This window comes from Euphorbia lathyris, chromosome 1 (assembly GCF_963576675.1).
Source record: "Euphorbia lathyris chromosome 1, ddEupLath1.1, whole genome shotgun sequence".
Taxonomy (NCBI): domain Eukaryota; kingdom Viridiplantae; phylum Streptophyta; class Magnoliopsida; order Malpighiales; family Euphorbiaceae; genus Euphorbia; species Euphorbia lathyris.
The window spans coordinates 45,686,690-45,711,879 of record NC_088910.1 but is presented as its reverse complement, the minus strand read 5'-3'; the positions used below and the strand labels follow the sequence as shown (position 1 = coordinate 45,711,879).

At 37.3% G+C, this 25,190-nt stretch overlaps 1 protein-coding gene across 4 annotated transcripts; it reads left to right on the top strand.

Moving 5' to 3' along the window:
- The first annotated feature begins 6,786 nt into the window (after window positions 1–6,786).
- On the top strand, window positions 6,787–24,150 carry LOC136230847 (DNA-directed RNA polymerase I subunit 2). Of its 4 annotated transcripts, none has more exons than XM_066020052.1 (28): window positions 6,787–6,949; window positions 7,127–7,316; window positions 7,415–7,494; window positions 7,592–7,714; window positions 10,365–10,441; window positions 11,193–11,256; window positions 11,584–11,654; window positions 12,004–12,099; window positions 12,187–12,232; window positions 12,785–12,965; window positions 13,054–13,106; window positions 13,786–13,859; window positions 14,021–14,138; window positions 15,173–15,257; window positions 15,935–16,008; window positions 16,962–17,089; window positions 17,166–17,245; window positions 19,806–20,047; window positions 20,135–20,299; window positions 20,385–20,549; window positions 20,651–20,725; window positions 21,591–21,694; window positions 21,765–21,840; window positions 22,104–22,229; window positions 22,325–22,465; window positions 22,579–22,791; window positions 22,931–23,188; window positions 23,450–24,150. In XM_066020052.1, the coding sequence occupies exons 2-28, from the start codon at window positions 7,139–7,141 to the stop codon at window positions 23,855–23,857; spliced, it is 3,501 nt and encodes a 1,166-aa protein (XP_065876124.1). In that variant the 5' UTR covers window positions 6,787–6,949; window positions 7,127–7,138; the 3' UTR covers window positions 23,858–24,150. The 4 variants fall into 4 exon arrangements, with proteins under 4 accessions (XP_065876124.1, XP_065876112.1, XP_065876117.1 ...); XM_066020040.1 differs by having other exon boundaries at window positions 15,893–16,008; XM_066020045.1 differs by having other exon boundaries at window positions 6,787–6,953; window positions 15,893–16,008.
- The last annotated feature ends 1,040 nt before the right edge of the window (window positions 24,151–25,190 follow it).

Sequence of the window (25,190 nt, the reverse complement as noted above, 5' to 3'; positions counted from 1 at the left end):
ATTGTTTACAAGCTTTCAATACATTGAAAACGGCTTTAGTCAGTACACCTATAATATGGAAACCCGATTGGAATCTACCTTTCGAAATTATGTGCGATGCAAGTGACTTAGCTGTAGGATGTGTATTAGGTCAAAGGAAGGATAAGAAACTTCATGTTATATATTATGCGAGTCACACATTGTCCGGTGCACAGTTAAATTACACCACAACTGAAAAAGAAATGTTAGCAGTAGTTTTTGCATGTGATAAGTTTCGATCTTACTTGTTAGGATCTAAAGTCATCGTTTATACAGATCATGCAGCTTTACGATATTTATTTGCTAAGAAAGATGCAAAACCGCATCTTATTAGATGGGTTTTATTATTGCAAGAATTTGACATAGAGATTAAAGATAAAAAGGGAGTTGAAAACCTTGTCGCCGATCATCTATCAAGACTTGAGGATGAAAACGGTCCCATCGGTGAAACATTGGGCATTCGAGATGATTTCCCCGATGAACATCTCATGCAAGTACAAAGTGTCATATCTCCATGGTATGCGGATATAGCCAATTACTTAGCTGCACATGTTGTGCCAGATGGATTGAATCCTCAGCAAAAGAAGAAATTCTTTTCAGAGGTTAAGAGATATTTTTGGGAAGATCCATTTTTGTTCAAAACATGCGGCGATGGAATATTTAGGAGATGTGTTAGTGAGTTTGAATATGACTCTATAATGTTGGAATGTCATGCTAGCGCTTACGGAGGTCATAATAGCGTAAGCAAAACAGCAGCTAGAATACTTGAATGCGGTTTCTTTTGGCCTACTTTGTTTAAAGATGTCCGTTCATTTATTTTCTGCTGTGATAAATGTCAAAGAACCGGGAATTTAGGAAGGAGAGATGAGATGCCTCTCACGAACAAGCCTTTGAAGGTGTTTGGCTGTGTGTGATTCATTTGTATGAATCTGACAATTATGGCAAGACTCTACTAACTTTTGAGCATCAAGTTCCGCCGTTGGCCAATAAAATCCTGCTAACCTGGATTTCTTCAAAAGGGAGGTAGATGCTTCATGGGCTCCACAAGTGCCTTCGTGCAACTCCTTGAGGATCTGTTGTCCCTCTTCTGGCATGATGCATTTCAGCCAGGGGTGGCTAAAAGACTTTCTGTATAGGCAGTCATTTATCACGGAGAAATAGGCCGCCTTTCTTACGATCCGTCGAGCTTCTTCCTTGTCCAAAGGCAACATTCCATCCATTAGATACTGGCGGATTGGTGATCTCCAATCACTCTCCACAGACATGAGTAAGGATACCATCTTTGAGGTGAAGGCTGGCGCTGTCTTGACTTTAAACGGGCATTGCAGATCCGCCCAATGCTCCTTGCTTGAAGCCATTTTGGCTAGGTGATCGGCCTCTGTGTTGGATCCTCGAGGCACATGGATTAATTCCCACTTGGTGTCTTTGGCTTCGAGGTGATTTAGCAGTTTCTTAACCTCGTCGACATATTTGGCAAGAATGTCATCTTTTACCTCGAAATTTTTGATCACCTGGTTGACCATTAATTTGGAATCGCTGTAGATCACGATCCGCTCGGGAGTGATTTCCTTTAGCAGGCGTAGTCCCAATATTAGGGCCTCATACTCCGCTGCATTGTTGGTTGCGAGGAAATCCAATTTTGCCGCGTAGTGTAGCTTTATATATTGGGGACCTTTGATCACGATGCCAATACCTGCACCCTCTGCCGAAGAAGCCCCATCTGTGTACATCGTCCATTCCTCAACTTTAGATTTGGGGAGATTCATTCCCTCTTCAGTGAATTCATTCACAAAGTCTGCCAAGACTTGACTTTTCAGGACTGATCGGCTTTCATAACGAACGTCGAACTCTCCTAGGCGGATTCCCATTCCATCAATCTTCCCGAAGTTTCTGGCTTTTGCAACACTTTCCTCATTGGTATGCTTGTACGAACTATGACAGTATGAGCTTGAAAGTAAGGCCTGAGGCGTATGGAGGTGGTGACGATGGCCAGTGCCATTTTATCCAGTTTGGAATATCGGGTTTCAGCATCCTTTAATACTTTGCTCACGTAATAGATAGGATATTGCTGGCCATCTTCTTCTTTTATCATGACCGTGCAAACGGCTTTATCTGTAACTGAGACATATATGTAGAGATTCTCACCTTTCAAGGGTCGACTCATCAGGGGTGGTTCCGTGAGAAACCGTTTGATCCCTTGGAAGGCTTTTTCACAGTCCTCACTCCATTCGAACGCCTTTTGCTTCTTGATCACTTCATAAAAGGGTTGGCATCGTCGAGCCGAACACGAGATAAACCTGCCCAAGGCTACGATACGCCCGTTAAGACGTTGCACTTCTCTAATATTCTGCGGCGTTTTCATTTCCAAGACTGCTTTGATCTTGTCGGGGTTTGGGCTCACTCCTTTCTGGCTGATCATGAATCCTAAGAATTTTCCATATGTCGCTCCAAAGGTACATTTTTCCGGATTCAATTTAATGTTGTGATGTCAGAGTACGCCCAGTACCTCCTTTATATCATTCGCATGCTTTTCTACAGTGGTACTTTTGATGATCATATCATCCACATAGACAGAAAAGTTATCACATTTGCTTTCCTCGAATATTTTGTTCATCATCCGTTGATAAGTTGCCCCTGCATTTTTAAGCCCAAAGGGCATGACTTTGAAGCAATAGGTAGCTTGGTGTGTCACGAATGAAGTTTTGATTCTATCCGAAGGCTCCATTGGAATCTGGTGATAACTCGACTTCACGTCAGTGAAGGAGTACATGGCGTGTCCCGCGGTCCCATCTACTAGGATATCAATACACGACAGGGGGTAATTGTCTTTAGGACAAGCTTTGTTGAGATCTGTGAAGTCAATACACATGCGGTATGATCCGCCTGCTTTTTTGACTAGAACCACATTCGCCAGCCACTGTGTATAAAGTACCTCTTCGATGGCATCCGCCCGTTTGAGCTTGGTGATCTCCTCTTCTATCACCTTTTGCCTCTCAGGGCTATGGTTTCTTCATTTTTATACCACCGGGACCGCGTCCTTGTCAATGTTGAGTTTGTGAGTGATTACGTCTGGACTAATCCCTGGAAGAACCTCATCTTTCCATGCAAAAACATATTCTGATTCATGGAGAACCTTTGTAATAGCTTCCTTTATCTCTCCTTTTAACCCTTTAGCCATCCGCACCTGTTTTTCATCCGCCATAAGGTACATCTCTGTCTCACCCAAGGCCATTGTGAAAAGTTCTTCCTCGTCTTCATCTTTAGACTGCGGGCGAATCATCAAAGATGCCGAATACGTCTCCTGAGCCACTTTTTGGTTTCCTCGGATCATTACACCTCCCTTGGTCGTGGGGATGTAAATAGTTAAGTGGCGTATGGAGATGAGAGCTGCGGCTTCGGAGATAAAGGGTCGCCCAAGGATGATATTGTAAGCTAACTGGCCATCCAGGATGGAGAATTCCAGATCTCCTTTCCAGATTTGATCTTCATCTGCTAACTCACAATCCAATGTTACCTGGCCCTTTGTTTGGATGGTGTGCCTTGTTACTCCCAGGATGTCCACTATGGTGGTTTCCACTTGGATTGGGTCGACCATAAGCTTGGCGAATGCTCCTCTTGTGATGACATTGCATGAACTTCCGGTGTCAATCATCACTCTTTTCATCTCCCAGCCTTCCACCATCATAGTAATGACCAGGGCATCCGCATGAGGAGAGATCTCTGAGCCGGCATCTGCAAAAGGGCGATTAAGTGATGCCCTATCCAGAGTAGTGGTTTTTGCCTTTTTCAACACAGGTTGGTATCCGGGTCCGCCTGCTATGACATTGATGGTCCCTTTTGCCTTCTTTTTCTGATCATCTCTGGATCTGTCACCATCTCCCTTTTTGCTATCATTTTGGACGAACCTGTCCAACTTTCCCCTTTCGATAAGCCTTTCTATCTCTCTGGCTAACTCCCAGCATGCGTCTGTGTCATGGCCATTCTTCCTATGGTATTTGCAATAATTTTTGGGATTTTTTCTGGTGTTGGTGTACTCCCCCCCTTTTGGTTCGGGGTATGAAATGCTCCGCTTGTGCTGGCTGTTCTCAATCCACATTAACACTTCGCTTTTAGAGGCATTGAGCGGCGTAAATGACGACACGTATGCCGATTTGTTCTTAGAGCCCCTCCACCGACCTTTAGAGGACGAATCCGGGTGCTTGTCTTTCTCCTTATCCCGATGGCGAGATTCGCCTTGGTCTTTCTTGGGCGGAGATAATGACTCTCTGCGGATATCATCCACCTCCATGAAGTCTTTGCACCTTTCAATTAATTCTGCCATATCTCTAGGCTTCTTCTGAATTAAATCTTCCTGCAAGCTTTTACACGTGGTGTTTTTCGCTAGAGCTTCCGCTGCCATGGAGACATCCACATCGACAATTCGTATACACAATTTGTTGAAATTGTCTACATATTCTCGAAGGGGTTCATTTGCCTTCTGCTTTAATTCAAAAAGCTTCCGCGATTTGACCATTGGAGGGATACATCCGGCGAACTTAGCACAAAACTCCCTACTCAACTGATCCCAATTGTCTATCGATCCAGGAGGTAAAGATTGGAACCAATCATACGCGGGGCCTCCTAATGTGGTGATAAACATCCGGCACAATACCGCCTCACTTGCACGATTAAGGCTGAGCAACATTCGGTACTTTCTGGCATGGGCCTCGGGGTTGTCTGCACCCATGTACACTGGGATATTAGGTATTTTGAAATGCCTGTCTGTTTCCTCAGCTTCGATCCATGCCGTAAAGGGCGAATCACGATTGGCGAATGGATTATGCTTGACATTCTCTTCATTTATGCGGAGCACCGCAGCTCTAACGCGATCATCAAAATTTTCCGGACCCGCCCTCGGAGGTCTCCTCTAGGGAGATCTACTTGGAGAAGATGAGGAGCTAAAGTCGGACGACGGATCTGATGGCGGACGCCCACCTCCACCTGCTTGTCCTCCAAAAGGAGCTTGTATATCCTCCTATTGGTTCGGTGGTGGTTGTGGTCTATCCGGATGAGGTGTCTCTACTGGCCTCTTACTTTGTCTCCGACCTGAGGATGGGGGTGACCTACCCCGTCGGGATGACCTCTACCTTGGAGGTGAATGTGACTTTGATCGTCTGCTGCTTCCCTTCTTCCTCTTTTTGTGTCTTCGGCCTCCTGATCCGCCTTTTGGGAGATTCGACCGTGGGCGATTCGGGGCACCTGATCCGCCTAGACTCACCTTAGGATTTCCTGGTCCCCCCGGGAGAGTTTGGTCATTCTTTCGACTCCCTTCTACATGATCAGAAAATAGTTGCCCATTGAGGGGCGGGTTATTAGCTGCGACGGTAGTAACTACCATGGAATCCGTAGGCTGAATTTGGAAGAATGAAGAATCGTGGGCGTTTGATCCTATAGCTGCTTGTGGCCATTGAGATGCTGTAGGTGCCGTGCACCGAAGCTTTGGAATTATCATTAACGACCTTAGGCGGTTCTCCATCTCAATTCCAAACTCTCTTCTTATGGATTCTGCACATGTTTCGATGAATGTATCTGGCGACATACTTCTTTCGCCATGCGTCATAGGAGCATTTGTATCAACGCGACCAGCGTTAGTTACAGGTTGGCTTGATGGTGTTACCAACGGTGTTTCAATCCCCGAAGAGGGATTCTGCTCTCCATTCGTCATGTCTTATTGTGAACGAAAAACCCTTTTATTTGGCTAAGGGTCCACCTTCACCGCACCAATTGATGACTTGTGGAGAATTTCCGATTAGCTTCCGTCCCTGTGGGGGGCGTCGTTGGGTTCGACGGGGGGAAGCTCCGATGCCAAAGTCAGTATAAAGTATGAAAGAGTAAACTGAATTGACAAAGTAGGGTTTCTATGATTGTGTGAATGTGTACCTTGATAGCTTGAGATGCAAGCTATATATAGTCGTGAAGTTGTAACCTTTAGTAACTAGAAAGTCTCCATTAATGCTTCATTAATGGCGGTTACTGGTTTCCTTTAAGTATGCCCGTTAGCTTATTAATAGCTCATTAATGGTCTTTATTGCGGGATCGGCTCAGCTGTTCCGCTGGCGGATTGAGAGGTTATGGCGGATCGCCACATAGACATGACTGCGGATCTCTTGTGGCGAAGTCTTGGTGATCCGCCTGTTAGATCTCCTTGCCTGATACGCCATCACATCTCGGTATCAGGTGATCAATACGTGGCCGTTCTAGGCGAATATCTCTTTTGATCCTTTGGATAATATCCCAATGTTATCAAAGATCATAAACTAGCGCTGAGCTACGATCAGGAGTTATTATCGGGGCTTCGTCTTCTTCGGTAAGAGAGAGCTGTAGGCAGTTATGTGTAAGTGAGTCCATGACCGAATAGTTTTACTGGTAGGGAGTTCAGGGTGTGGAGGTCCGACGAGATACAATGGCTAACAGGGAGGAGTATGAGGCGGAAAGAGATAACTTAAATCCCAAGTTAGGGTAGGAACGAAAAACCCTAGCCGTAGGGTAGAGGGAGCTCCATATTGGTTAATGCCATTCTAGCGTAGTTGTGCTTTACAAATAAAGCAAACGACAACTATTTTTTACATTTCCCTTTTTTTTTTTTTTGGTAGGAATTTACATTTCCCTTTTAATTATACAGTAATTTTAATATTTTACCGTTAGTTTGATATGTCGTTTGCATTTTTCATATGTCGTTTTCAGTTTTCATTAAACCCTAGCCTCCCTGCTGCCTCTCTATCATTGATAAACCCCTCCCTGTTTACCTTTGCCGTTCTTCATTTCCTTCAAAGGCCCACTTTCCTGTCCGGATTCCGGTACTGGTCCAGCAAGGATCCTCCGTGCGGTTCCTTCATCTCTTCCACCGTTGAAATTTGGAGCTTCTCCGTTCATCCTTTGTTCCGCTGTCTTCGTAGGTGTACTGCGCTCTCGAGTTCCAGATTTTTTTCTTCCCTTCTAACTTGGTCCTTAAATATGGTTTCTGAATGTCTAATAAGTGTTTTCGAACTCCTCTTTACGTGCCAAAAAGTGATTTTTGATGTAATTTACAGAAGTCTCAACTTAACCAAATTTTGTGTCCATTCAAAAGGGGAAAAACGATATGGTGGCGAGGAGGGGAAAACCAGGCGCGGCAATGGGGGACTATAGGGCGTTGGAAGAGCTAACCAGACATCATATAGATTCATTTGATTACATGGTTGAACGAGGACTGGAAATTATGATGGATAATATCAAGCCAGTGAAAATTCATGACCCTTCGTCGAATACTAGTTTGAAATATATCCTTTTTATTTTAATTCGTTCAAGTTATTTGTTCCTTTTTCTTTTTTATATATGATAGTTATTCAGGTTATTTGCTTCCTTGACTGGAGTTTACTGTACCTGAGTAATCCTAAAATTTATGAGCCTGTAAAGGAAAGTTCAAGAACGAAGCAAAAACATCTATTTCCTTTTGAAGTTAGTTTTATTTGCCCCTTTGGTTTCCTTGGTTTGTTTACAAAATTTCAATTAATGCGATAATCTCATGATGCTCAATTTTTCTTCCCCTGTACAGTGTCGACAAGCGAAAATTTCTTATATGGGAAAGTTCGAGGCAGACGTTTGCTTTGAGTATCAGGGTCAAGCAGCGGTGATAAGAGAGAAGTATAATTTTGGTGATTTTCCTATAATGTTAAAGGTTGGTACTTTTAAATAGTTCATAAGTTGTTAATAAGGCTGTGAAGATTTTGTATTCAATTTGAGTTATAGTTGTTTTGCTGGTGGGAATCAATTGCTATGTTAAAGTGGGCTTTCTTCTTCGATCTAAATGCATTTAGGGCAAGTTTGACATTGATGTGGCCAACAAAACCTGCCGTTGATAAGTGTTTGTTACTATACATGATAAAAGTTTTAAAATACTTGCCCCAAAAGGTACAAATTCTAGCTTTTCCTCAAAGCATCTTTCCCATCTTTTAAGAAAAGCATTTTTGCATTGCATTTACCAAACTCTTCTTTTAGCTCAAAAGCTGCTTTTAGGGTCTCGGAAAGCAATGCCAAACTGTCCCATAGCAATGAGTTTTCTAACCTGGAGACTAGTTATGGTTCAGAATTGAACCAACTGAATCCATGGGGATATTTCTATCTACTATCTTCTTCAGGTTGAATGATGTCTTTCTACCTGAAAAGGGACTACATATTATCATAGTATAATGCTAGGAAATGTTGCAAATTGTTGAAGAGTGAAAAGAAGTGGTTAGTGTCATGGAACCGTTTTAACTAACAGCTCAAGCTGATAGTTAAGATCCAATTGTATATCTTATATTAATCTCTAACAGTTAGCACCAACAAATTGTTTGGAATTAGGGTTTTGGTATCTTCATAAGTGCAAATTATGGAATTTAATTAGAAGATGGTTGATAGATATGCAAGTAGTCCTCCTAAAGTTGGAAATGGGAGAGTTTCGTACCCCCAACTTATTTGAAGATGGCCAGTGGAGATAGATATAGTAAGAATATAATATTTGAATTTGTTAAGCCGTTTGGATTTCCATCTGAAAGTTTTATGCCGAGTCTATATGATAAAAAAGTGAAAAGGAAGAAATTTACTATGAGTTATTTGTAGGAGTCTTTGTTGATACGTGCTAATTGAACATTCAATGTAGTCGGTTGCAGATATTATGTAATGTAGATATGCGTGTTTGGACTCATTTTTAGATTAAATTCTATTTTTAAAAATTTCCTTTTCAAATTTCATCCTTCACTATCAAATAGTCATCAGAAAACAAATTAGTCTTCACAAATAGAAGCTTCACCGTGTTTTGTTATGATGTGAATTGGTCAAACAATAGGAGTTAGTAAATTAGGTGCTGTTTGATAAAACTGAAAATTAAGTGCTGAAAGAATAGGTATTGAATTTTAAGTGTTGAATATTATAAGTGTTGGAAATATTAAATGACATAACTGTTTGATAGATACTAAAAGTAAGTGCTGAATATAAAATATTAGTTGATAATGTTAATAAGTGATTTTTAACTTAATTGATTAATTTAAGTGGTGAAGAAATACCTCTTATCAAACGCACTTAAATTAAATAATTGCTTAATATTTTAATTTAAGTGATTAAGTGGGTTATCAAACAAGGCCTAGTATTTCCTATCTTGCCTACGGTGAGCTCCAGCAATTCAGTAGCGTGATGCATTGGGATATTGAATTTGCGTTCAGCAACCAGTAAGTCGAAAGCCTTTTCGACTTTTTTGGGATTGTGCATGAGGCATTTTTGACGGATTAAATGCATTGTTAGTCACTAAACTTACATGGTTGTCTTAAAATGGCCACTCAACTTCAATTTGTCTCAATAAAATCACTCAACTTTGAGTTTTCTCTCAATTAGGTCACTCCGGCGATTTCAGTGGTTAAAATGCCATTAGTGACACGTGAGCATGAGTTTACTCAAGTGTCTAACCGAAACAACAGATGGCAGCCACATGTCGATTATTTTTATGAAAAACAAAACTAAATTTTGTTTTTTTTTTCATAAAATTAACAGCCGGGTGGCGCATAAATGGATGGCATGTGTCGTTTCGATCATATATCTGAGTTGACTCATGCTGATGTGTCACTCATGTCATCATTCCGATCCTTTTTAGTCACTGAAATCATCGGGAGTGATCTAATTGAGACAAAACTCAAAGTTGAGTGATTTTATTGAGACAAGTTGAAGTTGAGTGACCATTTTGAGACAAGACAACCATATAAGTTCAGTGACCAACGGCGCATTTAACCCCGTTTTTGACATACTAGCTAGGTGTACTTTCACTTGTTTCATGTCATTACTTTTATATGTACTTCAAAGTATTTTCTTCTCTTCTCTTGTTTTGTTCTTTTTAAACATTTTGTTACAAATCTGCCAATAATATGATTGATGATCTTCGGGAATCAGAAAGATTTTTTTCAAGTTTGAATTTGTGCATTTTGAATCTGGGCTCTTCTACATCATTTTTATTTATTTTCAATATTCTATATTTTCTATTTTTTTTTTCACGCCTTGTTGGGGGCTGCATAGTTCTATTTTTTTTTCCTATGCAACTATATTATTATGAAGTAGAAGGCATTAATTTTACATCCTTAAGAAATTTGTGCATGCATAACATTTGATCATCTTTTGTAATTTGGGCAACCTCCATTTAACTAATCCAGAATCCAAAAGATGCTATAAGTAATTAATCAGTATAGATGAAGATGACCAACATGTAATTTTTTGATTACCATTTCCTTGAGCACTTAATGTATTTTCTTTGGTTGAAGTCTTACTATTTTTGGTTGTTTTTGGCATTGATGTACTTAATTCAGTCGAGGCTCTGCAATTTGTATGGTAGCAGTTCTCAACAGTTGGTTTCACTCAAGGAAGAGTCGGCAGAGATGGGTGGGTAAGTTAATTTAGATTGACATGTATATTAATTTGGTCATCTATTTTTGCACACAATATTGATTTCATTTGATGTGCTCACTGCTTCCTTCTTGCTTTCTTTGGCATGACAGTTATTGATGTTTGTAATATGTTTGTTGACATTCATCACAACTTACGAAGTAAAACTGCGTCATATATTTAGGCTAAATGGAAATAGTATTATCCACTTCTCATTTTATACCATTAATGAAGATGGAAGAATATACAGATTCAAAAGTAATCACTGATCATAACATCATATAGTGTTTTTTTTTTTTTTTTTTTTTGCAATAGAGCCTTGGCGCAACGGTAAACGTTGTTGTCGTGTGACCAAGAGGTCACGGGTTCGAGTCTTAGGAGCGGCCTCTTATTTGGCAGGGGAAGGCTTGCCCTCAGTACACCCTTGTGGTGGGACCCCTCCCCGGATCCTCGCTCAGCGGGGACGCGTAGTGCGACCGGGCCGCCCTTTTAGCCAAGGCTGAATAGGCATGTGCCTTGATAGTTAGTATTAGTAATAGTTAAAATTAATTAAGTGATATCTTAAAATGTGTATGGAATGTGATTTTTAAAACATGTTTAAATATCTGTGCAGAAAAAAGACTGCCATTATTGAGGGAGATGTATTTACTGTACATTAATTTAAAGCACTAGCATTTATTTGCATTTCTCAGACGCACATCACCAGTTGCTTTGTCTATCACATTTTTGTTCAATTTTCTTCTGTGGTGCAGCTACTTCATTTTGAACGGGCTTGAGAGAGTTGCTCGACTTCTAATAATGACAAAGCGGAACTATGTAAGTAGCTTGTACAGTCAAGAAGCTAATTTTGGCGTATAGCAAGGGCTTTCAGACATGTTCCTTGCATAGTTATGTGGTTGATAGTCGGTTATTAATTAATTATATTGCCCTTGTAGTTTCTGAAAAATAAAATATAGTTCATGCTTCTAAAGTATCTTTATCTGCTTGACAAAGGTATCTTGCTTTCAACTATGGAGTTTCATGTGCAAATGAACTAAAGACAATTATTAGCTTACCTTTTCTTTTATCTCCTAATAGAATACGTCAATTTATCTTCAATTTGCTTATTTTACATGTTGTGTGCCGCAATATTATATGTTTCAGCCAATGAGTATGGAGCGGGGTTCCTTTCGTGATCGGCGAGAAGGATATACTGATAAAGCTGTTGTTATAAGGTTCTTACTTTCTGTGCTTTTCAGTTTTACTGTTAATTTCAGTTTTTTCATCTTTCTGATTTGATCTTGTGAGCAAATTTTTGATACATTTTGGTGAATTATCCCTTGTCCTTAGAGAGTTAATCAATATATTGCTTGGAGACCTTTAATATCTAATTCTTGGAGACAAGACAACTGATTTGCTATTTTCTGTTACAATTTTGTTAAGTGCCTGAATTGATGTTTCCTAGCTTGGATCTCTTGTTCTTATGGTCCTATATATTAAAATACTTTATTTTTAGATTATTTTTTTTATCGTATATTAGCTATGTGATCATTTTTATTGTGCTACTTTTTTATTCCTTTCCAGATGTGTAAGAGAAAACCAATCCTCATTAACAGATCAATCTTCAGTAACAGTTAAATTGTATTACCTTCGTAATGGAAGTGCAAGGCTCGGATTTTGGTAAGCCATTCAAGCTCTGTTTCTAGTTGCACTTTTAGCTTCTATTTTAAATCAAATTGTAATTAGGTTCTTGAATTGCTTTCATAGGATTCAAGGAAGGGAGTACTTGCTGCCTGTTGGCATTGTCCTGAAGGTGTTATGCTGCTTATTATTCTTTCACTTCTTAATATATTATGCTATATTATACTCATCACGGGCGTTAATTCTACAATACGAATACTGACCTTGATAGTTTATATAGATTATATAAACTTTTCTTCTACACATTTCTTTATGTACCAATATACTATGATGTTAAAACATGGTCATATATTATTTCATTTCGACATGTGAGGCTGGGCATTAATTCTTGTACTACATGGCATGATAAGAACATTACTTACAAATGAAATAAGTACGATCTGATCCTTTACAACATAGCAGAGTAAGTTCTCCAAGGAACATTGTCCATCATCTCTGAAAAATGGGGCAGAAAAATTGAAATATGGTCTCAAAATTGTAAATTAGCAATAATCATAGCCCGTTATGTATTTTGATTGGATATTAGCATATTTTAAGTTTTCAAGGTGCATGCTGATGAAATTATCAGTACCCACCATTATGTTTGTCCATTGTGGGGGTTAATTCCCCAATGCCTCTTTCCTCTTTGGTGCTTGTTGTAATACCTCATAGTTCTTTTTAATAGGCACTTGCTGAGACTACAGATCGTGAAATATATGAGAAATTGACATGTTGTTATGATGAGAAATATGAGAAGAGAAAAGGAGCTGTTGGTTCTCAGCTTGTGGGTGAAAGGGCAAAAATTATACTTGATGAAGTTAGGGACCTTTCTCTTTTTACCCAGGGTGAATGCCTGCAACATATCGGTATGTTCCAAGGCATAATTGGCATTAAAATAACCCTCATTTTTATGTTATTTAGTTTGTGAGTTGTGTACTTCTGTTCCTTGCACAGGGAAACACTTCCGACCTGTTATCGATGAGCTAGAGAAAGAAATGTTCTCTAACGTAAGTTAAATTGTTTTATTTATCTATCATTTGTTCATAGTTTTGAAAACTGGACCGGCTGATTCAACCTGAACCAATCACTGATCCGGTCTGGTTAGAGTTATAAGCTCTCTATCTTTAAGACTCTGTTAGAATCGTCTGAACCGGCTGGGTCAACTGCGAACCAGTCAACCTGGTCCTGATTGACTGGGTTGGTTCAGTTAGTTTGCTGACCATTTTGATAAAAAATTTCACATGTCGAACCTGCACAACAAGCTTTGATTCCAATGTGCACTATCATTAAGGCAACCTATGGTATGTGATATTTGATAGCACTATGGATATATATAGCTAATATCTTATGAATATAATAAATCAAATATTTTATAATAAAATATTGTTCAGCCTTCATGTTTTTTATTTTCTTGAAGTAATATCTTTAAATTGTATAATATATATATATAACTTAGTAATTTTTTAAAATCATCAATATCAGGTTTAACGACCCTGTTTCAAGTTCGGTTGAACTTCTAATCCTTGACCCTTTGTCCTCACCTGCTCTTTGACCGATCGGAGTTTGAAATCATGGTTTTAGAACCTAGGACGATAGTAAAAAAATTCATACTGGGAAGCTTATACGAAGTGAAGTGAGATTCTACATTTCTGTAACTAATTATTTTTTTCTTTTCCTTCTATGCAGGTGGCCCATGCTGTTCTAAAGGACTATATATTTGTTCATCTTTATAACTATGATGACAAGTTCAATCTGCTAATGTTAGCTACAGCTTCTTTCCCTCATTAATTTGTAACAGTTACATTTGAGGAATATGTCTGATTTCATTTGTTTTTAAGACATATAATTCCCTTTTCTTTGTTGAAGAAGATTATATATTGTTTCTCATGCTGAAGTTTGTCTTTCATTTTGGTCCTTTTAGCTTCATGTTGCAGAAACTTTTCTCCTTCGTTGACCAGACCTCGTTGCAAGACAATCCAGATTCCTTGCAAAATCAGGAAGTCTTACTCCCTGGACACCTTATTACCATTTATGTCAAGGTGCAAAATTAGATTCGGGATACCTTGTAATAAGTGTTTCACATGAACTAATATAAAAAATTTATACTCTATAAATTACCAGTTCGGCATATTCTTCTGAAGTCATGCCTTTGTTTTGCTATTGGATGTTGTTACAAAATAAGTCAATGTAATTAATGAATAGCATGCCTAAGGCTGCTGTAGGGCTGCTAGAGCTGCTAGTAGGATCAGTTTGTCTCCTTGATTGAAGGAGAACCCTGTATATATATCATATATGTGTATTGCTCTTAAATAAAATATATTAGGCTCTTAATCTACATGGTATCCCATGTATTCTAGTGTATTACATGGCCTGTAACAGATGTCATTCAGGTTGAGGAATCTGAGTTTCTTACCCTTTTTTTTAATGATTTTGAGAGTTAAAAGAATCATTCTTGGGTTTGATTGTATATGTAATAATAAAGGTAAATTTATTGGTGTCTGTAAAAATTTGATTTGAATAAATCAAAATTTGATTTGAATAAATTTGGAATACCTGAGAAAAAAGGTCTTATTTGGTGTCTTTTTACTTTTCGTTAATTGATTTTCGTTTTTAGTAGTGTCATCTCTATCATTTGGAGTTAGGTTAATAGCCCTTTTGAAAAGACCATGGATTAAAGCCTTACAAGGAGGAATTCAAATTCCTCTTTTTATATTTTTTATAATGCATTTTAAATGCTTCATTAGTTAGGATTTAGGATTTTTGTCTTTACATCTATGTTAAAAATATATTATGTACTAATATGTCATTTATCAAATAGTATAAATCTTGATTGGAGGATCTGCTGGGTAATTAACTCTGATGAGATAAAGGGGGTGGCTTTTTCGTTTCTCAGGTTTGCATGAAGTTTTTTTTAATCTTTTACCAGGAAACATGTAATTATGAGTGTGTGCATTTCTTGGTTCATTTCTGCTTAATAAGATTTCGTATTGATACCATCATTTGACTAATTCTTCTGATCATATTGATCGAGTTGTGAGTTATGTTTTCCAATATATTTCTGTTTTGTTACCAGGAGAAATTTGAAGATTGGCTGCGGAGGACAAAGAAGCTTATTGAAGAGGAACTTGCAAAAAACAAGAATTTCAATTTCCTGTCAGGTATGCATTTTTAAATTTTTTTATGCTGGCAATGATTAGATCCCATTTATAATTTCAGCTGATCTAGATTTCTGGGTAGTTTAGTTGAGAATGATTCGGAGTTTCAGATGGATTTGTACTATTCTGAATTCTTGTTAGGTATATTCCTTTTTCTTATTAGTTTGTAACAAGAAAAAAAGAATAGAGGAATTCAACATATGATTACTTTTTTAGGATTCAGTGATGCTGGATTTGGTACTTATATCTATCTGTTCTTGTCCTGGTATCGTGCTGCATATGTAATTAATTAACTTTATGGTGCACCCGGCAAAAGAGGGCGAGCCTTGGCGCAACGGTAAAACGTTGTTGCCGTGTGACCAGAGGTCACGGGTTCGAGTCTTAGGAGCGGCCTCTTGCCAATTAAATTGGCAAGGGAAGGCTTGCCCCCAATACACCCTTGTGGTGGGACCCCTCCCCGGACCCTCGCTCAGCGGGGACGCGTAATGCGACCGGGCCGCCCTTTTTTTTTTATGGTGCACCCGGCAAGAAATTGCTGAGCAAGAACAACTGATCTTATGTTTAGATGGAGTATGTTTTCAAAATGGTTTAAGTTTGTACGTATAGTGATTATTATTTTTGTTGTCTGTAAAACACAGTATCGGAAATTAAGAAGCTCATGCAGAAAAATTCTTCAGCAGTGATAGGCAAGGCTGTGGAGACTATGCTGAAAAGTGGAAGGCTTGCAACACAAACAGGCCTAGATTTGCATCAGGTACTGAATTACTGAAGAGGACCTTTTCTTATTTATTAAAGATTTCTAGATATGCTATCACCAGTCCTGTTGTAATCCTCTTCTTTTTCGTCCTTCATATTCGAATGGGCTCTTTCAATATTTGTATAGAAGGAATGCTGCAGGCCTTGAAATCAATCCACTATTTCTGATATCTGTTCCTTCCATTCCATTTTCATGGGCTTTTTGATCAGAATCTTAGAAGTTTTAGAATATAAGAAATTCTTGTAATGTGAAGGCATTTAATGTTTTATAGATATATCTGAATTGAAAGTTTAGTTTCAGCAAGAATCTAAAGATCAAAATATTGGAGTTAAAACCAATCTTTCTTTCTAAATTGACATAAAAAAAATTCATTCCTAATGTGTTAATGTATGGTCAAGCATGTTCTGCGTTATAATTACATTCTTTACTTTTTTGTGCACTCACTCGTCAGAGATGATAATAACTATTCTTCACCTAACCTATTAGCATAAGCTTTTTTTGTTAAATTGCTCTTTGACATTTAATTAGAGTCTCTTAGACCAAGAGGTCAAGGCCTTGAATCCTCACAACTCCATTTATTAATGAATTTCAGCACATGATAGAGTGGATCTGTGTAGTACACTCTTCAAGCTCAAGGGATATTTGCATGCGAGGGTGTGTTACATATAATAAAAACTATTCTTGGACCTTATCAGGTTAAGCTTTTGGGTTAAATTGTTCTTTGAAAGTACTCGTATATTGACCATAGACGATTTGACCTATATGGTTAGTTTAATGATTCTACATGTGAAGATTATTTCAAGTATGACCAGTCTTTACCTTTACCAATAACTTCACATGAACGTATTGGATAAGGATTCAGTTGGCTTATATGTGCCTTTTCTGCTTATGCTAACTTCTGTTGCTTGTGCTGAATGGATCATTGATGAGAATTTATGATGTGTTGCTAGAGGGCTGGTTATACTGTCCAAGCAGAGAGGCTCAATTTTTTGCGCTTTCTTTCCTTTTTCCAAGCGGTGCATCGAGGGGCTACCTTTGCCGGACTTCGCACAACAAGTGTGCGGAAGTTGCTCCCTGAGTATGTATTGCATGAAATTCAATTTGTGTTTACATGTTTGTTTATTTCATCTAAACAAAAGAGTATCTATCTACAGATCTTGGGGTTTTCTTTGCCCTGTCCATACACCTGACGGGGAGCCTTGTGGGTTGCTGAACCATATGACGTGCTCTTGTCGTAAGTCCTATACCTCCTCTGAGCTTAAGTTTTATGTTCTTTTTAGTTGTTCCAGTACACTTTGATGGTTCCTTGTCCTCTGTGAAATGGAGATCTATAAGAAATATAGGAAGTGTAAGCTTAAGTTATAGTTCAGTAGTAGGATATTTTATTATTTAGTATCAATTTTAGGATAATTGTAGCTGTCCATCTGAGTAATGAAACCTGATAATATACTCTTGGATAGTTGGAAGGCGTAGAAATGCATGTAAGGTGTAAATGAAGCATATTGTTTGTATATTATTATGAGCTGGATGATTATGTAATTTAGATGTTGTGGAGGCCTCTTTTCCCTTTCATGAGAAAAGCATACCTATTATGTGAAATGACATGCATATTTGAATAGTTCAAATAGATTGATTCAAAACCTTCTCTGATTTTCAAGTTCTTTAAATTCATGCTTGATAAATCATATGTGGTATTTTGGTTGCAAGTAATTGGGCATGGTCTAGGTTGTATTATTATGATGACAACAATGGACCTCCTTTAGCGTCATTATAACATGTTAAGCTAAGAAAGCTACTTTTATAAATGTATTTCGCAAGTAGACGGGTGGGGCTTTTGACTGTACCTTTTTGACATGATGAGTTTGCCATATGAAGTCTGCTATTCACGTGTGCTAATGCTATTAAAAGTAAGGGACTGTTTTGATGTTGCTGATACTGTATTTTCAGCATTATGCTTTGATTTAATGTTCGGACTTCTAATTTCTCTGCTTGATGGTTGCTTATCAATAATTATTATTGGCTTGATACATCATTTGCCCTCTGAACTTTCAAAGTGTCCTATAGCCCCCTCAACTTGTATAAAATGTCCAGTTAGCCCTCTCAATTTAGGTAAAATGTAATCTATTAAACACTCAGTTGTAAAAAAGTAAGTTAAATGCGGAATATGTGTTGCACGTGTCTTAAAAAAAGTACAACGACCAAGGTCGGGGTATGCAGTTCTAATATTAGAGAAGACAAGTTTTATAGTTGAGCAAGTAAGCACTTCCTTTTTAATATGTTTTAATATATTATGTGAATTATGTAATAGGGCGTGCAACACATCTTCCGCATGCAACTTACTTTTTTTTTTTTTTTTTTTTTTTTTTTTTTTGCAACCGAGTGATTAATTGATTACATTTTAAGCAAGTTTAGTTCCTGGACATTTTATGCAAGTTCACGGGGCTATAGGGACACTTTGAAAGTTCAGGAGCTAATCAAGCTTTTTGGACATGTTCAGGAGACAAATGATGTATTAAGCCATTATTATTTGAGGAAATGTGAAATTCATTGTGCAACATAAAGCAGTAGGCTTTTCGGATGTATTTGAAAATAAACTAAGATTACACTTTTTTGCTGTTGATATGGACTTCTCTATCAACATGATCATATGAGTATGCATACCCCTTCGTTTGAATTTGAACAATAACCCTTTTACTTTAAGCAAGAATACCATTTGACCAGTTGTTTCCTAAATTCCTATGGTATAAATATATTCTTATATGCAGCAGACTAGTTAATGTCAAGTATATGATGGAACAAGGCAATATATGATTTGACATCTGGTCATATTCTCTCTGATGTCCTCTTTATCTGTAGATTGAATGGGACAGGATAACTTCAAATGATATGTATACATAAATCAAATACAAAATGATATGAATTTATGAATCAGTGCAAACCAGCTATTTATAAATAACAAAATTTCCCACAAATCTGTGGGTAAATATTCATAAATCATGATTCACTTGATCTTCAAACAAATGTGAGCATAAAGCTGCCATTATGCAAATAAGTGAGAACATATGTCAGCAGATTTTATCAACAGAAATATGATATATGCTGTCTATAATTTGGAGTTAAATTACCACATCTAGTTCGACTCCTATATTTAATGAAACTTGTAGCAGTCGAAGCTTTTAACTACATATCAAATAGGACTTGAAAAATTCAGGTGAGAACAGCACTCCACCCTCTCACTGCAGTGATCAAGTAGTGCTTACTGGCAATGGTTAATTGGAATTTATGTTTTTTGGTGGTCTTATTTTCTTGTTGTTTTATGTGGTCTATTTTCTATGTGCTAATTGGTATAATAAGAGCAGTGTCATATAAATTATAGTATTTACGATTTTGATGACCTGTTCTTTTGATAGAATTAACACCTTGGTTGTCATAGATGTTTATGCAAGCTAATTTGGGCTTGGAAACAATTTCAATTGATTTTTTTTTGTTGTTGTTTTTCTGAAAAAGTTATTTTCCCTTGTTTGGCTACGAGTTCAATCTCAGGAGACAGTTATAGTAGGTGGGGAAAAATTCATCTTAGATTTGTTGTCTTCTCTCTCTTGGAAAAGATTTTCCTTCAACTAGGGAACTGTTTTTATTTGACTTCATTTCCTTTTGAACAATAGACACTAGAATATAAGAAAATAATTTTCTAGAATAATAATTTTCATGAAACAAATTGAGCCTTGATTTTTCTTCTTGATATAAATTCTAATCAATACTTCTTTTCACTTTGTGCAATGTGATGTTATCAGGAATTACTTCATATTTTGATTCACAAGGAGCAGTTAAAGATTTTTTTGATATAAGGAAGGCTATCCTCAATGTCTTGACTGGTCTTGGCATGATTTCTTCATTGCCAAAGCTTGTGCATGCTGGCCCTCCTCAATTTCTTTCTGTTCTTTTGGATGGTCGTCTTGTTGGGTCCTTACTTTCTAGTGAAGTTGAAAAAGTTGTTGCTCATTTACGAAGATTGAAAATTTCAGCTGCTTCAGTGGTTTGTATTGGTCAAATTTCTTCGCTGTTTTTCTTTAATCCATCCATCCATCCATTCATCCTTCCATAAAGAAATGATTTGATGCAGGTTCCTGATGATTTGGAGGTCGGATATGTTCCTTTGAGCATAGGTGGTGCATATCCCGGTCTATTTTTATTCACATCTCCCTCCAGATTTGTTCGTCCAGTTAAAAATATTGCTGTTCCTGCTGAGGAGGCTACGAACGTCGAACTTATTGGACCATTTGAACAGGTGACAACAAATATATCCTTTCAGGTTTATATCACGGAGGAGACTAAAAGCTAAATGTAGCTTACTTGCTTGTACATCACATTAGGTTTTTATGGAAATAAGATGTCCTGATGGTGGAAATGGAGGAAGAAGTGATGCTTTTCCTGCTACTCATGAAGAAATTCATCCAACTGACATGCTCAGTATGGTGGCTAACCTTACACCGTGGTCTGATCACAATCAAAGCCCACGGAACATGTATCAGTGTCAGGTGTATAATATGCTATATTTGTCGAAGTCCTCCAACATTTTTTATTGTCCTTGGTTTGCTTTGTATGTAGAATCGTAATTCTATAAGTTGTATTACTGTAGATGGCAAAACAAACAATGGCATACTCTTTACAATCACTTCGTTTTCGTGCTGATCAGAAGCTATACCATCTTCAGGTAAGGCTTATGTTCTTTCATTTCTGGCATTTTTGCTTTGTTTATTCAACAATGTCCTGGAGAAAGAACTTCACAGAGCAATAGTTTTGTAAAGTTCCACCCTTTACAGATTATTTTCGTTGTGTTTTTTTTTTCTTGTTGATAAATGAACCTCAATTAAGTGCCTTGTGTGCATAATCTCATAGTTACTTTGAATCCAACTCTAAAATACTGTCTTGGATAATGAGTATGACACACTTCATTTCATGTATAATAATTCTACCCTTTCCCCTTCAAGTCAATTAAAAAAATCCGGGTAATTTTGGTGATATATGGACCTATGACCTATGACCTCTCTGGAAAACATTTTCTTTATTTTCATGTGTTTGTGATTCAAAAGGAATTTAAGTTAGAGGAAAAGCCATTAAAAAACAAGGGAAAATATTTTCCCCCTTTGTGAAGGGCAAGTTATTTTCCAAGAGGGAAGAGATACCAATCTATCATCAATTCTCTTTCGTTGACCATAATTCTTTTCTGTAATTAAATTTTGTACTCCTACCTAAACAAGAACAAATATTTTCAATGGAAATTATTTTCCACAAAACAAATGGAGCCTTAGCACCGATATACAATACCAATTACCCAGTGCTCTACGACCCTATTTTTTTTCTTAAGAAAAGATTACACTTAATTAGTTTTGAAAGGACAACAAAAAAATAGTGTAGTTTGTTGATGTTTTTCTCGAATTAAGAGCTAAGCAGTAATTTCAGTTTAATGTCCTTGGGTTTCATATATCTAATGACAACAGCTAAGGCAATTTATCACTACATGCATTTGTTACAAACTTGTGTCTCACTGTTAAATGGTATGTTTTGGGTGTTCACAGACTCCTCAAACTCCTATTGTGCGCACAAAAACGTATACAAAATACTGCATCGACGAGTCTCCAACAGGGACAAATGCCATAGTTGCTGTACTTGCATATACTGGGTAAGTAGTCTCTAGAAGCATAATTTAATCTTCTAAGCATTTCATAATGCAATTGCCTTTCATGTTCTAGATATGATATGGAGGATGCCATGATTCTAAACAAGTCATCTGTTGAACGTGGAATGTTCCATGGACAAATTTATCAGGTTTGTACATATCAAACTAACTTGTTAACATCCTGTACCTTAAAATTTGAAGATTGAAGTGTATTGTCATGTTTATCTGGCTGATAGCCTATGTTTAGCTGTTTTTTAGTGATTGTCTACATGTTTGTGAAGGGAGAATTTTGATCTGCGTGTGAGCTTGTTTATGTTATCTTCACATGGATGTAAGACTGGACATTTGATGCTGATACTAATACCAGTTTATTTTGTTACTGTCTCCACCCCTTTATTTGTTACCATTGCAGACAGAGACCATTGACTTATCTGAAGATGGCAGGTCTACACGAGACCGACGAATGTTTAGAAGAAGTAACCTGGATAAATCATCACATTCTGTGATTGATTCTGATGGACTTCCATATGTCGGTCAGGTTAGCTACTTATTTCTGTACTGACACTATCCTTTTCTAATTCTGTAGCCTTAACTGTAGGATTTACATTAACCAATTACTCAATTAAAATTCAGATGATACATCCGGGTGAACCCTATTGTAGTATTTATAATGAAGTAACCAGCACAACAAAAACCAACACCCGGAAAGGTTCAGACCCAGTTTTTGTTGACTACGTGGCTATTGATACAAAAAACAAGGATCACCTTCAGAAGGTATGCATATATTTTTCGATCTAGTGACTTGTGCCATTACTGTGTGAGCACTTTCAATTCTAACAATGTGTTTCACTTATCCAATTGTGATGTGTTTCACTTTTCTGGTGCAGGTAAATATTCGTTTCCGGCATCCCAGAAACCCTATCATTGGTGATAAATTTAGCAGTAGACATGGGCAGAAGGGTGTTTGCTCCCAGTTATGGCCAGACATTGATATGCCATTTTCTGGTTTTACGGGAATGCGACCTGATCTGATTATTAATCCTCACGCCTTTCCATCGAGAATGACAATTGCAATGCTTTTAGAATCTCTTGCTGCTAAGGTATATAAGTGGAAATGAAGTACTAAACTTTGGTCTTATATGCAGCATTTTGCATTAGCAACTATTCAATGTCAAGAAGAAGAATATTTGACAATATGCAAAAAATAACTGATGTAACTTGAACGCCTTGCTATTTCAGGGTGGTAGTTTGCATGGAAAATTCGTTGATGCCACGCCATTTGCTAGTTCAGTTAAAAATGGTAATGAGCAAGAAACTGGATCAGACTCCGAATCACTTGTTGACGATCTTGGTAAAATGCTAAGATCTCATGGGTTTAATTATCATGGTACGGAGGTGCTATATAGTGGAGTTTATGGAACAGAACTCACGTGCGAAATATTCATAGGGCCTGTTTACTATCAGCGACTTCGCCACATGGTTTCTGACAAATTTCAGGTAGGAGTTACTTGATGTATGATCTTGATAATAAAAGTTGAACAGTTGTCCTTTCAGTTTCTTGCTTTAGATTTACTCAGCGAATTGGTATGCTCATTATTGATATATCATTTCCGGATTGGAGCATGCATCATGAGACCCTTGAATTTTGCTATTTTGCACATTGAATCCTATTTTAATTTTACATGTTGATCAATAAAACTTTGAGCATTACCATTTCACTAATTTATCAAATTGTTTGGCTTTGTAAACCCTGTATAGGTGCGATCAACTGGACCAGTTGACCAGGTCACCCGACAGCCTATTAAAGGAAGAAAACATGGTGGAGGTATCCGGTTTGGCGAAATGGAACGAGATTCCATGCTCGCTCATGGGGCAGCATATTTATTGCATGATAGGCTTCATACCTGTTCTGATTATCACATCGCTGATGTTTGTTCTCTCTGTGGAAGCATACTCACCGGAACAATCATGCAACAACAGAAAAGGGCTGCGCGGGCGATTGGTGGATTGCCTCCATTAAGGGCTCCGAAAAAGGTGACATGCCATGCGTGCCAAACAAGCAAGGGGATGGGAACTGTTGCAATGCCTTACGTGTTCCGATATTTGGCGACTGAATTAGCAGCCATGAATATAAAGATGACCATCAAGCTAAATGATGGGGCTTGATTATTCCCACCCTCACAACTCTTTGCTACTATTAGCAGCTACCGAGGACTCCGAAAATGGTGACATGGCATGCTTGCCAAACAAGCTAAGATGACCATCAAGTCTCGTGATGCATTGCTTGCCAATGTAAAGATGACCATCAAGCTAAGTGATGGGGCTTGACCGTACTATAGTCCAAACTCTTAGCTACAAATTTTGATTGGGAGTGCTCCAAGTTGTGTATACTGTGATTCCATATATATAATGAATACGTTGGTTGGAACAAGTTTAATAGCTAAAGCTTAATTTATAAATGAGTTCAAAATCTCATGTAGGGGATAAATACATACTAATATTCTCCCACGGTTGAAATAAAACTACAAAAATAAATATAACACTAGAACCGATATTATAGTATCTTTTAATAGGAGTTAATACTCTTCCTATGGAAAGCATAATAAAATATATATATATTTTTTCATTAAAATCTTAATGAACATTGGAGAGTTTGAAAAATCATAGAAAATAACTCAAAATCATCGAATATTGATTGTGTACACCCATCAAATGAACATGAAACAATTGGAGAATTATCATTTTCTATGTGCTGCAATTTAGGATAAGTGTAAAAATTTAGTAATTTGTTTTTCGACTCATCAATGTGATTTTTATTTTATTATAATATCCTTTCTTTTAATGTAATTTTTTTAAATTAATTACGAATTTGGTTAACTTTATTGTTTTTATTATATATTATTAAAGAAGTAAATAAAAAAGGTGTGTTGTTTAAAAAAATTAAAAAAAAGGTGTGATTTGATTACGAATTCCCTAGAGGAGATAGTGTAAATGCCTATTAGGGTTGGACGTCGATCCAGTAGTTATTAGATTTAACCGAGTATCCGAAAAACAAGATTTAAAATTGGATTGAATTATTGATTTTCTCTGAAGGATTGGACTAAATTGTATCGTTGACTCTTTGTCAAAGAATTAAACTTTAGTCTCCTATATATAATTTTATAAAAGTAATTAAATAGTATTATTGCATAATTAAACTTTAGTCTGTGGTTGTGGATTTGGAGTTTTGGAGTTCACAAACTTATGTATCATTGTTCTTTATTTTCTAATGTATATTAGAATTTAAGAATGAGCTTGAATAAATATAGCCTCAACCCTTTCTAATATCTCTGGATAATCTGCAAAACAAAGAAGTTGTTGGCTCTGTGGCAATGATAGAGCCAGGACCGAAAGTTCGGAGAAACTTCACTATGTGTAGAAAAAAAAATTGATGACGATTTAAGGCTTCAATTTTTATTTTATACAATGTCTTCTCTCACTATTAATCTTATTAAGAGAA